Raw genomic sequence first — 17,980 nt, forward strand, 5'->3', positions numbered from 1 at the left:
AACTTGGTTGATAGTGTTGTTCAGTCTCTTTACCCTGACTTGTTCTCTGTCTAGTTGGTGCAATCAATTTTTGAAGGTAGAGGGGCACCTGGGTGGCTCAGTCGGTTGAGCGTCCGACTTCAGCTCAGGTCATGATCTCGCAGTACGTGAGTTCGAGCCCCGCATCAGGCTCTGTGCCGACGGCTCAAAGCCTGGAGCCTGCTTCGGATTCTGTGTTTCCCTCTCTCTATGCCCCTTCCCCACTCATGCTCCGTCTCTCTCTGTCTCTCAAAAATGAATAAACATTAAAAAAAAAATTTTTTTAATCTTTTGAAGGTAGGGTATTGAAACCACCAACTATAGTTTTGATATGTTCATGTCTTCTGTCATTTCTGTCAGTTTTTACTTCATGCATTTTGGAACTCTGTTGCTATGTGTCAGGAGACACCCCAGTGTTGCCCATGCAAATGCTCTTTACACAAAAATGGACTAAATTTAGAAATTTATTGGATGCCACCAACTTTACTAATATACGCAAAGTGGGAATCTCAGAAAGAGAGGAGCAAGAGAAAGAGGAGCAAAGAATTCATGGCCAAAAATTTCTCTAGTTATTGAAAACATTAATCAAGAGAATCTAGAAACTTAATGACTCTTAAGTACAATAAACACAGAGATACTCATCTAGACATTATAGTCAAACTTGAGAAAGCCAAAATACACAGAGAAAATATTGAAATCAACCAGAGAAAAATGACTCATCATGTGTAGGAGACCAGCAATATGACTGAAATGATGGAGGTCAGAAGATAGTGTGACATGTAGCAAGAAACAAACAAAAGTCGCTAAGAATTCTATACCCAACAAAGATACCCTTTGGAAACAAAGGTGAAATAAAGACATTCCCAGATAAGCAAAAAATAGGAGATTACTAGTTAGCAGGCTTGCCTTACAGAAAAATCTTAGGGCCATCAGGCTGAAAGAAAATGACACACTGACAGTACCTTGAATCCACAGGAAGAAATAAAAAGCACCTGAAAAAGTCAATATAAAGGGAATGGTAGGTATGTAGGTAGATAGATAGATAGATAGATAGATAGATAGATATAGATTGATAGATAAACACAAAAGCAGAAGCTAATGTGGTAGAAAATTTTGAAACAGTAGAACTAAGAAATACATAATAAGTTCTTGGGAAAAATAGAAAATTGCTTGTCAACTAAAAGACAGGGAGAACAAATATACTAAATAAGGAATGACAAGGGGAAATCATCAAAATAGAGTACATTTTTAAAAACAGTATTTTGTACAATTCTCCACAAATAACTTCAAAGCCTAAATGAAATGGATCACATTTTAGGAAAATGCAGTCTAACAAAACTGACTCTAATGCAGATAGAAAGTCTAAGCAGAACAGTGGCTAATGGTCCTAAGAGAAATACATGCACCATCACCATCCCAGCAACAAAGCAGCCCCAATAAAAATGAAAGGTAGGAAGAGAGTTTATGGGGCATTTAGCAGCATGCACATTCCCAGAATCACATTCCCTGCAACTTTCTCCTTTACTGGAAGCAAACTGGTAGCCAACGGAACAGAAATCGCTACAACAGAAATATCAGTTGGATGAAGTATTTACTATAAACAGAAATGTTTACATGAAGACAAAATTCTTCAGAATTCTATCCTAATTCTCATAATAAGAGCCCAACCTGGTTAACAAGGATGCCTCGGCATGATAAGAAAGTACTTGGAATCACTTCAGACTTGCTAAAGGCTGAAGATATTTGTTTAGAAATAAGAAATAGGAGGCACGTGGGTGGATCAATCAGTTAAGCAACCAACTTCGGCTCAGGTCACGACCTCGCAGGTTCATGAGTTCAAGCCCCGCGTTGGGCTCCGTTGCTGACAGCTCAGAGCCTGGAGCCTGCTTCAGATGCTGTGTCTCCCTGTCTCTCTGCCCCTCCCCTGTTCACATGCTGTCTCTCTCTCTCAAAAATAAATTAAAAAATTAAAAAATATATTTAGAAAGAAAGAAAGAAAGAAAGAAAGAAAGAAAGAAAAGAGATCCACCAAGAATTTAGAAAGAAAAAAATGGGCTTGAGCAAGCCATCTGCCGAAAGTATGCTCAAGGTTTGCAGCAAGAATAGACAGAGTTAGCCTAGGACACCAGAGAGTAAAGAATATTTTGCATTTCAGGCAGATGGAGATAGCATACTAAGTGTGCTTTTAGTTTTAGAAGTTAGAGTAAATTGAAAAATAATTCCTGAAGGCATAAGACTCCAGTCAAACTCTTAAGAGAGAAAGAGAAGGAGAGAGAAAGAGAGAGAGAGAGAGAGAGAAACCTTGAGAAATTCATTATTAATAGTTGAAAATACAGGTTTTGGAATTCGACTTACCTGGCCACTTGCTAGTTTTACCAAGGTACTGAGCCTCTCTAAAGACATTTCCTAGTCTATAGAATGGAGTCAGTAATATGTATCTCCCAGAGTTTTTATTTAGTCGAGAAAACGTGCATGGACTGCCTAACGCAACCCCCAGCACAAAAATTTGACTCAATAATAAATGATGATGTTAGTAGCGGTAACATCAGTAGCAGCGCTTCTAGTTAACCATTTTGCGAGCTCGATCTTAATGAGTGGGTACTTTATACGGGGCTTTGTTACAACCTCTTAACGTTTGAATTTTAACCCATTCGATCTTCACAGCATCTCCACGAGGCACACGCTTTCATTGGCACGAATTAGTGACAGTAAAATTAAGGCACAAAACGGTTCGTTTGCTCACCTACGATGAAAGTAAGCGGCGGAGCCAGTATTCGAATCCAGGCAGTTTCCCTCTAGAGCCTTCCATAGTAACCGCTAACCTAGAGGCAGTAGTGGTCGTCAAAGAATGCTGGCGATGAAAAACTATGTCTGTGGCAGAAAGAACGCAAAGGAATAGCATGTATAAACCCAAAAGAACAACCACGTCTCCCCATCTGAATTGCCCAGAGGAGTGGAGCCTAGCTGGGTGATGCTCTGTGATGAGAAGGAAGGACTCCATTTCTGCAGGATCTGGGACCATGGGCGTCGGTGGGACAGTGACATCACAGGCAAACCACCTACAGGCTGATGAGAGCTGGAAGACGACACGTCCCTTCTTTTATCATGCCTTGGGAAGCGGGCTTCTCTGAGGAACCAGCTTTTTGTCTCCTGGGAGCGGGTGAGGTCATGCAGCGCAAGGAAAACTCACACACTGGGATTTCTAGGCTCTGGCATAAACCTTATTTTTTTTTTCATGGCCAAAACGACCTTCCTGGTGGACCCTGCCTATCACTTCTGCCTCCTTCTCTCCCAGGTCACTTGAATATTCAGGAAATCCAGAATGGGGGGGGGGGGGGGAGGGGAAGCTTTTGTTTGAATGTCTTTAGGACTTTGCTTGTAACAGAATGTTCTGGAGTGACCAAGTCCCAGGGTTGCGGCTACAGCTGATCCACAGCTCACTTGCTGCTGGCTGCACCGAAGAAGATTCCCTGATGCGTGCAGTGCCTCCTGGAAGAAGGAGGAGGTTTCTTCAGGCCCTGGACCCATCTTTGCGCTCTGTGCTAGCATTCTATGATGATCCACAGCCACCTCCACAGGTGGCCCAGAATTTGAGAAAAAAAAAAATCTTCCTAGAAATAGCGTTAAACGGCGGAAAGCCACATCTATGACATTGGAACTTCAGTTCATCTGTGGTGACTCACATCCCACAATTTCCCTAAAATTTTTTTCCCCAGGCAAGCAGTTTTGAGAGCAGTTACGAGGTCACCCAAAGGGATCAACAACTACCAGTGCCTGCAAAGTGTTTGTCCCCACTGGTAAACCTCCGGTAAAACGGGTTCCTACAACAGATCCAGACCACCTCTGAGCATGTTCCAGGCACCTACCAGACTTTCCTGTGTTTGTGCACCTTTTCCTGTTCCGTTCCTTCCACCACAACCTGCTCACAGCCCAGGAAACACAGGCGTTATGGGGAAAGCATGCCGAGATTATATAGTGGAAATTCATGGAAATGAAGACATTAAGCCTGGCTAAAATCAGAGTACTTTTACAGTAAAATTTCAAGCTGCGGAGAGAGGTACCATGGTTTCCCATGAGAAAGTGAGTTTCCAGAGAAGTGTTTGGAGAAAATCCTCAAGGGTTCATGCAACACTGCTCAACTCACAATAATGGTCTGGTAAAAATTCTAATGCTTTGATTTTATTTTTTATTTGAGAGAGAGAGAGAGCGCGCGCACTACTGGGGGAGGTGCAGAGAGACAGGGGGACACCCAGCAAGCCTGATGTGGGGCTTGAACTCATGAACCATGAGATCACAACCTGAGCCAAAGTTGGACGTTCAACTGACTGAGCCACCCAGGTTCCCCGGGTCTGGTAAAAATTCTAAAAACACGAACCCACCATATCAGAAAGGATATATCGTATAAGGGAAATTAGAATTCATAGAGGTAAAAAAACTGAAAAAAAACAAAAAAAACCTGCCATGCTAATGCTTTAAGAGAACATCATACATGATTGTGTGACCTAAATGAAGGAAACCAACCACATTCTATTAAGCCTAAGGGGCTTTTGATTCTCCTCTGAAGCAGTGAGGGAGGAGGGTGTGGTCTCTGGCCAGGAAGCAGCTGAAAAAGTGTGGGCCTCAGAGACTAAGTTCATCACAGCACCAGACGGCACCGTTCATCAGGTCCTGCTATGAGCACCAGGTTCCTCTGCTGTGCTGTCCCTTGTCTCGTCAGAGCAGGTGAGTCCTGGGCACCTGTCACCGTCTTCCCAGGCTCCACCCAGAGAACATGTTTTCAGGACGGTAGCATCAGTCTCCCCTCCCCAGGCTCTGCCTTTATTTGACCACTTTTTTTTTTCTGCCACAGGCCTCAAGGATGCTGTAGTCACACAGTTCCCAAGACATAAGATCTTGGGGACAGGAAAGAAATTAACCCTCCAGTGCACACAGGATATGAATCACTTTTCAATGTACTGGTATCGCCAAGACCCTGGATCTGGCCTGCAGCTGATGATCTACTACTCAACTGGTACTGAAGCCTTTGAAAAAGGAGACGTCCCTGAGGGGTATCACGTCTCTCGAAATGAGTTGCCATATTTTCCCCTGACCCTGGACTCTGCCAGCACCAATCAGACATCTGTGTATTTCTGCGCGAGCAGTTTATCCACAGCGCTGCACAGCCACATCCTCTCTGCACAAGAAAGAGGCGAACCAAGGAGGGAGGGGACGCTGCCTTCAAGATTCCCCAACCGTGGGGCACCTGGGTGGCTAAGCCCGTGAAGCCTCTGACTTTGGCTCAGGTCGTGATCTCGTGGTTTGTGAATTCCAGCCCTGCGTCCAACCTGCTTCGGATTCTCTCTCTCTCTCTCTCTCTCTGCCCCTCCCCCACTCGTTCTCTCCCTCTCTCTCTCTGTCAAAAATGAATAAAAATTGTAAAATTTAAAAAAAAAAAGATTCCCAACCCAAATTAGGGAAAGTTATCACACGAGATTGTATGGAATCCCTGCCTTGACTTTAATATTCCTTGCTTCCTTTTTTTTCCCCCATTCTTGTCCCTCTAAGACATCTTTCCTGTCATAATCAAAATCTTTACCCCTGGTTGATATTACACTAGACCAGAGGGCATTAACCCAAAGTGAATATTTCCTAATGCGAACTTCAATTTTCAGATACAGATGTAGGGGAATTTTGATAAAACTGAAGCCTGATCAAGTAAAGAAAAAGACCCTCAGATTTGCAAAGATCCTTCAAAGATTCTACGATGGCGTCTCTCAATAATTGAGTCATACAGGAAAATAAGTCGGGAGGGGGGCTTCCTCCGATGTGAACTCCTGAGCGTGAGTAATGTAGATGCAGAGGGTGATGACAAGTTCTCAGACAACTCGTGAACTCAGGATTACCGAGAAGGAGAAAAAGTTAGTGGAAGGGAGAGCAGTAGGTAATAAGAGACACAAAATGTGTTTGTTCACAGGGATAGTTAGGGAGCAGAACCTCACTTGGGTAGATGCAGGTGTCATGTTGAAAACGAAAACGTGTGGTGCTGAGTAGGTAGATCAGAGACGCAGCAGGCTCATTGCGCAGTTCCCCAAAGGCAAATGTTGGGTGATAATCAACTGTATTCGTTTTCTGTTGCGGTGTAACAAATCACTGCAAATTAGACGGGTTGCAACAGTACCGATTCATCATCCCACACCTCGGCATGTGGGAAGGTGAGGGTGGTGGGGCTGGGCTCTCTGCTCAAGGTCAGCTGAAACCACCATGTCATCTGGCTGCACTCCCTTCTGGAGCCCACTCCTCCTCCCTGCTCATTCTTATTATTGGCAAAATTCACTTACTTTCGGTAGTAGGAATAAGATCCTGTTTCCTTGTTGGTGGTCACTTGGGGTCGCCCTCAGTTCCTTGCATTCTCTCTCTGGTCCCCTTCAACTTCAAGGACGGAAATGCACATCAAATCCTACTTATGCCCCCAGAAAGCTCTTTGACCCCCTTGTTCTGCTACCAGCTGGAGAAAACTGTGCCTTGAAAGGTCTCATGTGATTAGAGTAAGATGGGGTCATCTGGATAATATCCCTTTTGCCAAATACTGTAAAACAATCATAGGAGCGACAAGTTGTCATATCTGTAGGTACCACCTATGCCCAAAGAGGAGGGGCTAATACGTGGGCAAGGGACCCTGGGCGTTGTTCTTAGCATTCCGTCTACCACACCAAAGGAGAACAAATACCAAAAGTATCCGGACAGGAAATTCAGAGAGCATGCAACCAAATACACTAAATTAGAATTCAGAACTACTTGAAAGATGTTTCTGAGTCTTGGACACACAATAGATCAATTTTTCTTCCTATTGTTTTATCAAGGACACAGAATAAAAGTAGAACGGAGTGGCCCTTGGTAAAGGGAGCAAAGAGAAGTTACAGGAAGGAATGGGGAAGAAGAAAGATCTAGTTCCTACTGGAAGGACACCAAAGCCTCAGGCTAAAGAACCATATCGTTTCAGTCTCTGGGTTGAGAAAAGAGACAAGAGATGAGACCAGAAGAGCTGCCCATGAAAAGGATGGAGTGAGAGTTGAGAGAACTTTTTTGAAGAGAATAAACTCGGTAGGCAGAGGGAAAGCGATCTGTAATAAGCTTCGTTACTAAGAATTTTGAGGTAACCTGACATGGAAATAACTTAACAGTTCATTGATTATTTGGGGGAGGTAGTATAATCTCTTGAAATTCCAATGAGTCAGAAAGTGAACATCCTTGATGTGGGGCCTCGGGGAAACAACAGATATCAGGATCCAGTTAGCAGGACATTATTGGATGTGATTTTAGTTTTGTTATCAGCCACTTTGTGAAAGTTTCCTGGAGAAGAAATTGGAGCATCATCTGGATACTGATCAGTGTCTCGGGCAGCAAATTGTTTTTCTCCTGACTTGACCTACTCTTCCATGATCAGACAACAGAGCTCTTGTCAGGGCAACCCAAGTACTAATGAGTCAAGCAGGACTGAATTCCACCTGCTGCCATAGATGGAGAGTGATCATTGGAAGAGGAGAGAAAAGTTACTTTCTTAGACAGAAAAGCTACTTTCTGAGAAGTTATCAGTCTTTTGTCTTTCTCTACAAGGTGGCTGCCTTCCACCATCCCAAGATGGGGGCTGGGAGCATAAAGAATCCCACTCTGTAATTAATGAGTTCTAGATCTGTCCCCTCCACCCCAATTACTAATTTCAACTCAAGTCCATTCAGGACACCAACTGACTACTCCCTCCTGGAGTTTAAACACAACGTGTCACCTTTGACCCACAGCCACCCTTCTGGTTTGCCGATTTGGTGAATTGACTCGTGAGGCATTTGCTTGCATGAGATTGAAGTTGTCCTACATTTCTCGTTCTCCTTTACCCTGGACACCCAATCCGTCTCCAAGTGCTTTGATTTCTAACTCCTACATAACCTTTCTCTTCATCCATTCTCTCAGTGCAACCACTGCCATGTTCATGCTCTTCTAATCAGCTCCACAGGTAAATTTAGTAGCCTCTTTAGCTATTTCTCCAGCTCCAGCCTCCCCCATCTAATGCGGTATAAGCCTCCCAGTACCAAGTGCCATCGTCCTGACTGCAAGAACCCGGCCATGTCACTCCCTTCCACTGCATCCGTCCGTGGCTCTCTGTGGTCTATCAGACATAAAAGCTAAATATATTAGCATGGGGAAAAAAATGTATGACAATCCTTTTAAACAATTTGAAAGGAAGGAAACTAAATACCTTACAAGAAAGATATCCTTGCATTAGAATGTCAAGTTCTCATTAGAGTCTAGAATAATGATAAAAAGCTCTTTATTTTTCCCTCTTGAGTTATGGATCTCTTTTTCCATTAGGTCCATCACAGTTGGGCATTAGGGAAGACCTACCCATGTGCTGTATGTACCTGGAAGAGGTCCGTGCTTCAGAATCTTCAGGTCTTCTCACAGGAGGAGGAAACCAAGTGACCTGACCAGATCCGGCCTCCAAATGACACTCGAGATATTTCCCGCCCTTCTGTCTTCCTAGGTTTACCAGTTCTTAAAGCACATGTGTACTATGCTGACAAGTGCTCTTTTTCCTTCCATCTACTAAAACTTTTTCTAGTTCTCAAGCTTGATAAGGGTCAAGAGAGTCCTGGGTATGGTGGTGGGTTTCGGAAGACACAGAAGTGAATCCCCAGGACAGAGATGTGTGGCGGTGGACAAAACTTCCTGCATATATAAGGTGTGATCACAGCCCTTCTAGAAAATCCACCCACAGCTCCCGGCACTCATGTTCTCACACACTTGACTCTAGCAACATCGAACTCCAGCTATTTCCAAACATGCAGCACATAGCATTTCCCTTGAATGACCTCAACTCATTTTGCTCTTCAAAATCTCACTTACAATAGCACTATCTAAAATGTGCTTTGTTTTCCCAAGATCGTGAGCTCCTTCCTCTGTACTCTCACTACACCTTACTTACACAATTCTTCCTTCCTGCAGATGCCAAGTTAAAATGATTATTGGTATGGCTAACTTCCCACTGGACTACAAAATCTTCAATGTAAGAAGACACGTATTGCATCAGTCCTTCCCCAGAATTTTCCTCTGTGCTTGGGATACAAGTACCGTGAACAATCAATATTAAATATTATCAGCCTAGAGACAGAAACATTGTCCTTTTTGTTCGTGCCTGGATTCCCATAGTCTAAAAGATAGTCTAAAACCTGCTACCCAATTGGTATTCATTCTATGTCCATTAAAGGAAAGGATAAATGGTTCAGCAGTGTCCACAGTGACTGGGTCCTGGGCTTGCTTCCTCTTCTCCCCCTGAAAATTACATTCCTTAAGTTTAAACAGTTCCCAACCTTACCTTCCTTTTCTGGTTAAGGGTTCCTAGTGGGCCCAATAATGCCCCCCCCACCAAAGTATTCATTTCCTTATGCTCAGAATCTGAATATATTGCCTTCCATGACAAAAGAGAATTACATCTGTAGATGCAGTTAAATTTGCACACCAATTGACCTTGAGATAGATGGTGAGATTATTCTGGATTATCCAGGTGGGCGCAGTTCCATGGGTCCTTACAGAGTGATGTGGGAAGGACTCCACCTTCTGTGACTGAGTTTGAAGATGGAGGGGGCGCCAGAGTGGCTCAGTGGGTTGAGCATCTGACTTCGGCTCAGATCATGATCTCATGGTTTGTGGGTTTGAGCCCCACATCAGGCTCTGTGCTGACAGCTCGGAGCCTGGAGCCTGCTTTGGATTCTGTGTCTCCCTCTCTCTCTGCCCCTTCCCTGCTCATGCTTGCTCCCTCTCTCTCTCTCTCAAAAATAAATAAACATTAAATAATTTTTTTTTAATGAAGAGGAAGGAAGGGGCCATGGAGCTCAGGTAGCCTCCAGAAGCCAGAAAAGACAAAGAAACGGATTCTCACCTAGAGGCTCCAGAAGAGCATAGGGTCCTGCTACACCTTGATTTCAACCCATTGAGAACCCAAACTTCTAAACATACGTTGTTTCAAGCCACTGAGTTTGTGATACTTTGGTATAGCAGTGACAGGAAACTAACACAGAGAGAGCCCCACTCCTGAGCCCCTAAAAGAAGGCTGCTATTGAAGAAAGTCACTCCGGGAGAAGCCTAAGAAGAGGCAGAGGGATAATAAGGACAGGAGGTTGAATCAGATGATGCCATTTTTAAAGGCAGATGCTGCCAGTTCCTGCTCTTGGCGCGCTCCATGTTTGCAAATGCCTCCTCTGCACAGGCTTTGGACCAGAATGTTCCAGAAGAGAGTCACTGCCAGCCTCAGGGGCCTATTCTCTTGGAAAGAATTCTGCCTTTGGTGTGAACAGTCAGCAGCCAGCACGGAGTAGCTCAGAGCCACCAAGGTGCTGCTGCCCAGAAGGCAGGGAGGTTGTGACATGGGACACAGGAAGTCACATTCCAAACAGCAGGAGATTAGAATGTGCTGTTATGGTGAATCTCAGCAGAAGTCCCTTGGCTTTGAAGCTTCCACCCACTTGCAAGGTGACCACACAAACACACTCAAGCATGCAGATGGAAAGAGGGAGGGAAAAGGAGACAGAAAGAGGAGAGAGAGGGAAAGGAGGAAAAGAATGAGCTCCCCCGTCCCTGGAATGTTCCAGCAGTAACCGAGACACCCAAGTCCCTCCGCACCAGCAGTTTATCAATGCGGCCACATCCTCTGAACAAAAAAAATGGCAAACCCAAGGTACATGGTGACTCTGCCCTCGTGAGCCCCACCCCCACCCACAAGGTGGCCCAGCAGCCCTGCTTAGAATTCTCTCTGCCCCTCCCCTGCCCACACTCACTCGCTCTCTCTCTTTTTCTCTCTCTCTCAAAATAAATAAGTACATATATTTTTTAATACACACACACAAATTTGTTATCTTACAGTTCTGGAGGTTAGAAGTCCAATACCTGGGGTGCCTGGGTGGCTCAGTCGGTTAAGCGTCCGACTTCGGCTCAGGTCATGATCTTGCGGTTTGTGAGTTTGATTTCTTTCTGAAGGCTCTAGGAGAAAATCAAGCACCCTTGCCTTGTGACTCCACGCTTCTACCTTTACTCCCCACTTTATCTTTATCTATCTCCCTGACCCTTCTTACACATTCACGTCTCCCTCTAAACACAGCTGCAAAAGATTCCCTGCTTTTAAAGTTTGTTTATTTATCTTGAGAGAAAGAGGGAGAGGGAGGGGCAAAGAGAGAGAGGGAGAGAGAGAATCCCAAGCAGGCTCCGCACCATCAGCTCAGAACCCCACATGGGGCTTGATCTCAGAACCACGAGATCATGACCTAAGCCAAAGTCAAAAGTCAGATGCCACCCAGGCGCCCCAAGTTTCCCTGTTTTTAAAGACCCATGTGATTAGACTGAGCTTCCCAGATAACCCAGGATAGTCTCCTCGATCAAGGCTTGCTGATTAGTAACCTTCATTGTATCTACAACCTTAATTCCCTGTTGTAATCTACTCTGAACATTTTCATTTTATGGGGTGTGAACTTCTGAGCCTATTTTTCTGGCAATTGCAGTAAGATTCCACTAGAGGGCACTAGCGTATTCCTTATTACGAACACTACATTTCAAATAATGATAAATGAGAAAATCTGATAAAACTGAACACTGTATCACCAGTTAAAGAGAACCAGTATACAAATATCTCTCATGAGGTCTTTCAAAGGTTAATCATATAATAGGGAAAGATATAGGGCAGAGCAAATTCCTCAGAACTAAAATGGCTGCAGCATAAGTAAAATAGGATTTGAAGTGTGGTAACCATTCTACAGCCTATATGTGGGCTCAGGATCACCCATAGAAAAAATATTGCCATGCACTTAAAGGGATAAACGTGTTCCCTTACAGGGCTTTTTAAGAAATGGCTCCTCAGTGGCAGAGGCAGGCATAAGTATTATTGTCCCGAGACTGTTACCCCAGAAGGAATGCATGGGAAATGCAGATTTCCTAAGTAGTGTGCCCGAGGAGGGGGCTGAGAGCAGACACCGAAGAAGTCCATGGACAGATGGACAGCACAGAGCAAGATGCATTACATTAAAGTACAAAAGACGAGGGAGATATTTCAGGGCTCCTGGCCATCTACAGGATTCTCTTTTCTTCCAGTCTCTTTGTTAGGGACATAGAAGTTTGCCCCACACTGGGAGAAAGCTCCCAAACTCTTGAAAGTGGTGGCCTTTGGGAAGGAAAGGTCACAGGAAGCCTCAAGAAGGAAAGGTGGGAAGGTATAGGAACTGGCTCGTGATCTAAGGGTATCAGGAACTCAGGTTAGTGGCATTGCTTTAGAGTCTTGGGTTGATGTAGAGAAAGAAAAGAGAGACCAGATCACTGGCCATGGGGTGTGGTGGAGGGGAGCGGCTTGTGTCTGAGGAGAGTGAATTAGCTACTGGGGGAAAGGACGACAGAATCAGAGGCCTCCTGGGGGTGCCTGGGTGGCTCAGTTGGTTAAGCATCTAACTTCAGCTCAAGTTGTGATTTCATGGCTCATGAGTTCGAGCCCCACATCGGGCTCTCTACTATCCGTGCAGATCCTCTGTCTCCCTCTCTCTCTGCCCCTCCCCTGCTCTTTCTCTCTCTCTCATAAATAAACATTTTTAAGAAAATGAATCAGATACCTCCTGAATCTTGGGTTAATCTAACATGGAGAATGCTTGGGATGAACTATAAATCTTTCAATTGTAATTATCCACCTCTATGATGTGGGCAGCACCATGGAACCTGGGAAAACCCACTGGATGGGAGGTAAATAGTGGGTTTAGTTTTGTGGAGGTGGGTAAACTGTGAAAGGTTTCTAAAGATGAAATTCAGGACGACAAGGTTTACTAAGTAACAAGGAAATTGTTGGCTTGAGGAGGGCTCCTGAGAATGAAAACTGCTTTCCCTTCCTGGAGAACACCTGTCTCCCAGCTAGGATATTGAGTACTCTCAGGACAATGGAAAACACCAAGGGCTGAAGTGGAGCCAAACCTGCTCCCTGCCATGCTTTTCCTGGAAGGAACAGAACTGGTAGCGACATACGAAGACAGAACACGCCTCCTTAGAGAAGAGTTACCGTCCTGAGAGCAAGCACGCCTCTCTCGCTGGCCTAGAATGGTGACAGTTTGGAGCCCCAGCTTGAGGGCGACTTCAGGCAAGAAAGCCATCTCTGAGTTTTGGGCACTGCCCCCAAACAGGGATGAGGGCCCACGTCTTGCCTGGGGATGACAATGATTTGGCAAAATCTCTGGGAAGCCCTAGCCTTCCAGAGATGGATGGTTGGAAGCCTCCCAGAGATGGACGGAATGGATGGAAGCATTTCGGGGAGATGAGGCAGTCTCTTCTCACTCTTCCTCCCCTGGGCCCCTCAAGAATACTCTGGCTCCAACAAAGCACAAACGAACTCAAAGGTGTCCAAGAGGGGAAGTTTTCGGGACAACCCCAGGCAAGTCACCTCAATGCAGGAAGGACACAGTGACCCGGAAAAGGGAGCAGTATGTGTGGCAGGAACTCAGAAGAGACACCACGATGGCCCCAGCCACAGACAGAACTTCCATGACTCAGATAGACAGCCAGTCGCAGCCAGGATCCGGGACATATCCATGCTTCCGTGCGGAGCGGCACGAGGAGACCGCAAGAAAGAGGTTGTAAGTCTATAGCAGACAAAGAAACCATGTGGGCTGGTAAGTATGTGAGGTCACTGAAGTCAGCAGACGTCGCCCCTGCCTTTAGGGAGAGAGAGAAGAGGGAAAGGAAGAAAGGTATGCCTAACACCAACCTTGAGGAAAGCAGCCACTCGCGCCCACAACTACGTGTACTGTGCTAACGGGGAAAGGGTCCTGCATCTAACATGTTGAACTGGATACAGATGGGTGAAATAATCCGCCCTGGGGACCTGACGGGATTTTTACGCGTGAGCCTCTTGTAAACGGTGGAGGCTAGTCGGTGGGTACACAAGGACAGGAAAACACTTGGAATTTTCTCTGCAGAGTAGAAGTGAAGACTTCTAAAGTGCAATTTTGATGACAGCGTTTCACGCTCTTGCATATCTGAGTGACCAACATGTTATACCAGTTTTCATCATAAAGATTTAAAATACACCAATATTTGCAAGCTGGGCAAGAGGATACTGATGAGACGTTGTCCGGTGCGCAGAAATACACAGTCTCAAAGGAGAGCGACCGCAGCGGCCGGTACTGACTGCCTGGGTTTCACTCCAGCCCTAGGAGGAAAGGCGAGTGGTTTCACCCCTGAAAATGAGGGCCAAGAAGCTGCAGAGATGGAGACATTACAGAGACCGACTAGAGCCCCGGGGACTAGGAGACACCTGTGTGAAGCCATCATGGGTTTCCGGCCCCTGGGCTGGGTCGTGCTTTGTCTCCTGAGAGCAGGTGAGTTTCGGGACGTGCACAACCTGGCCATAGCTTGCAGGTCTCAGCTCAAGTCCTTTCTAGAGCCGCAGATGCCCTCCTTGGCTGTCTCTAGCTCTGTTTCCCTCCCTCACAGTCCCCGTGGTAGCCAGGGTGACCCAAACCCCAAGACACCTCATCACAGGGACTGGAAAGCGGTTGACAGTGCGTTGTTCTCAGGACATGAACCATGATGCTTTGTACTGGTATCGACAAGACCCAGGGGTGGGTCTGAAGCTGATCTATTATTCGAGGAATGTTGACTTTATTGAAAAGGGAGACGTCCCCGACGGGTACGCTGTCTCCCGGAAGGAGGAGAGGAATTTCCCCCTGACCCTGGAGTCCACCAGCACCAGTCAGATGCCTCTGTATCTCTGTGCCAGCAGTAAATCCTCTCTGCACAAAAAGAGGACCACAAGATCAAGGAGGCTCCTTCCTGGGGAGCCCCCCCCCCCCACACACACACACACACAAGCAGGAGGAAAATTCCCTCCACCATCAGTGTGGGCAGAAGTCCTTCCCTGACTCCCCACATCCGGGGACCCTAAACAAGCTCCTCCCAAGCTCAGGCTGCAGCCCTTTGTCCTCACCGGGCTTCAGGGCTGCCCAACCCGAGCCCTCCATCTTCACTCCAGTGGCTCCGCAAACTTTTGTCCCACATTCCAGGTCCTGTTCCCGGATGTTGGCCACTGGAAGGAAGAGCACGTTCTGGGTTGTTTACAAAATCTGCCGTCTCCCATTTTCCTCATCTCAGCACATGGTCCCGCCATCCACCCAGACGGCCAAGCCAGAAATGCAGGAGTCAGCCTCACCCTCTCTCACATCCCATCCTTCCACCCCCCCATCCGTCGCACCCCCCGCAGATTTCTAGATGTTCCATCCCTCACCAATTCTACCAATGTTTCTGACCTCACCGATGATAGTGTGGCCCACCAAATGCCTCTCACCTGGATTCCTCAACCACCTTCCAAGTAGTCACCCCCCACTTCCCGGTTGCCACCTGCCCCCATCCAGAAGCCACTGTCTCCAGCTTGAAACCCATCAGTGTCTTTTCTTAACCTGGCCAAAGTCGCCGGTATAAACTGGAGACTTCCAAGCCTCTCCATGATGTGGTCTTTGCATACCTGTCTCTACCTTCCTAACGTGAAAGTCCCCTTTCTTTCACTCACAACTACGGGGCATTTCCATCTCTTACAGGTCCCCACACATGCCCTTTGCTGCTTCACTGCTGGGTCTTTACCAGTAACGTTCACTCTACCTAGAGCCCCCTTCCTCTCCCCACCTACCCGGAGAGCTGACCAATCGTTCCTCTGCATGCTAATTCAGAAGTCATTTCCTCCAGAAAGATTTCCTGGAAGCCCTGGCTGGGTGAGGCCTCTGCCCCCTGCTCTTATGACAGCCTGACACACTAGCCTCAAGGCAATCAACGTGCTCAACTGTTTACTGTTTAAAGTTTACACAATTGGGGCACCGGGGTGGGTCAGTCGGTTGAGCGTCTAACTCTTGATTTTGACTCAGGTCATGATCTCGTGTTTCATGGGATCGAGCCCCACGTCAAGCTCTGCACTGACAGCAGAGGAGCCTGCTTGGGATTCTCTCTCTCTCCGCCCCCCTCTCACTGCCCTTCCCCAGTTCGCTCATGCGTGCTCTCTCTCAAAATAAACTTTTTTTTTAAGTTTATGCTAATAAATATTAAGGTTAATGAGAACAAGGATCATGCCTATATTGTTTACCTTTTTTATCTCCATACTTGCCATTGACTTGTTAAGTAAATGAGTGACTCCGTCCTCTCTCAGACCTTCTTTCTAAAGCCTCTCTGACTAGTCCAGTATCTAGACCCCTTGCAAATTTCTCTCCTACACATAGTTTGGGGAGATTCCAGGGTTTTTCACATCTGTAGACAAGCCAGACAACTCATGTGCTCTAATAGAGTTTTTTATTATATTCCGGCCCCTTGTTGACTCTGTACTATATGTCAGCCTGACAAGGATGTTGCCTCTCCGGGTACCACTGTGTCCACAGGATCCTTTTCTTCTTCTGATGGGCCCTAAAACACCTGCCCACCACCGCTGCTGCTTCTGCTCCGAACCATTACATTTGCCAAGCGGTACGATATGCCAGACGGGGCCAGCGGGCTCCGTCATCCCTCCCAGGTAGTTTCCTGCAGAGTGACACCTCTATTAATGAAGCACAAGAGGAAACATTTTGCCCGGGCTTTTCCCTTCCCTTCTCTGTGTTGGAGGGCAAAATTACAGTTCTGTATCTCGATCCCCAATCTCTTTTTTTTTTTTATTTTTTTTTTTTTAAATTTTTTTTTTCAACGTTTTTAATTTATTTTTGGGACAGAGAGAGACAGAGCATGAACGGGGGAGGGGCAGAGAGAGAGGGAGACACAGAATCGGAAACAGGCTCCGGGCTCCGAGCCATCAGCCCAGAGCCCGACGCGGGGCTCGAACTCACGGACCGCGAGATCGTGACCTGGCTGAAGTCGGATGCTTAACCGACTGCGCCACCCAGGCGCCCCTTGATCCCCAATCTCTTACACAGACTTTAGCACAAAGGCTCGTTCAATGACATACATTCCTCACCAACCAGCAAAATAGTAGTTACACCCTGGAACAATGGAACACAGAGAACCTCATCCAGGATGCAGAATCTGGCAAGACAAAACAAGACAAAATACAACAGCTGAGCTCAGAATCCACTCATCCCTCCAAGAACTACGGCTGCATTGCTGGGTTGGTCCACCCTGCCAATCCCCCACCCCTTACGGAAGGATGAGCTCTCTCAAGGAGGCATCTTACGCTGTTATTCACATAGGCTTCCAGTGGACCAATCCCTCCTTTTTGAAAGACTTGTCCAGACATTTCTAAACTACAAAACTTGTTCCTTCTCCAGTCTAAGCTGAGTTTCCATTATACCTTTGATCACATCCTCAGTATAAATACAATTATATTAATTAAATCGGAGATGTAAATGGAGATTATAAGACGAGAGACTGTTTCCTGTAAATGGTTCTGCCATCTAATGACCTCTTTCCTGGAAGTCATCTCAAGTGACCCCTTATCCCATGCGAACCCATGGGACAAGGATGTAGACAGACCCCTTCATACTTATACAGAGTCCCACACACCTAGCCCTCTATTATAGGACCTAGGGATCTGAGCTAGGATGCCCTTATTCTTAACTTGGACCTGCCTTAGGCACCAGGTTACTCTGTTACCCTTAATTCTAGGACCAGGAGATTTCTGGTTCTAAACCATTCCTTAGAGGATGCACCCACAGCCTGCTTTATGGAATCTATTTCTGATGCATAAATCACACCTCAATCAATCTCACTCATGCTAAAGAAATATCTACAAGAGTTCGAGAATTTTCAGATTTAGAATCCTAGTCACGTTTTTTTTTTTACATTAATTTTTGTTCACTAATGGTCAATGTCCTTGGTGGACTACTATTTCTATGTTCTTCCCTTAAAAGTGGGGTACCCAGGTATCATTACACTAACAGCAGAGCCAACACAGACACCCTACCATGAATTCACCTGCCATGATATCCTCCTTGGGATAGATGGT

The 17,980-nt window shown here is 46.0% G+C and overlaps 2 gene segments (V, D, J or C); both read left to right on the top strand.

Annotated features, from left to right (window-relative positions):
* LOC125160503 (T cell receptor beta constant 2-like) overlaps window positions 1-17,980 on the top strand; it is a 181,990-nt gene that overhangs the window by 116,480 nt on the left and 47,530 nt on the right.
* Window positions 14,339-17,980, top strand: part of LOC125160504 (T cell receptor beta constant 2-like) — a 42,373-nt gene continuing 38,731 nt past the window's right edge. The window contains 2 exon segments of the C gene segment in view: window positions 14,339-14,387; window positions 14,503-14,792. Of these exon segments, the coding sequence occupies window positions 14,339-14,387; window positions 14,503-14,792 (339 nt within the window).

This window comes from Prionailurus viverrinus, chromosome A2, assembly GCF_022837055.1.
Source record: "Prionailurus viverrinus isolate Anna chromosome A2, UM_Priviv_1.0, whole genome shotgun sequence".
NCBI lineage: Eukaryota > Metazoa > Chordata > Mammalia > Carnivora > Felidae > Prionailurus > Prionailurus viverrinus.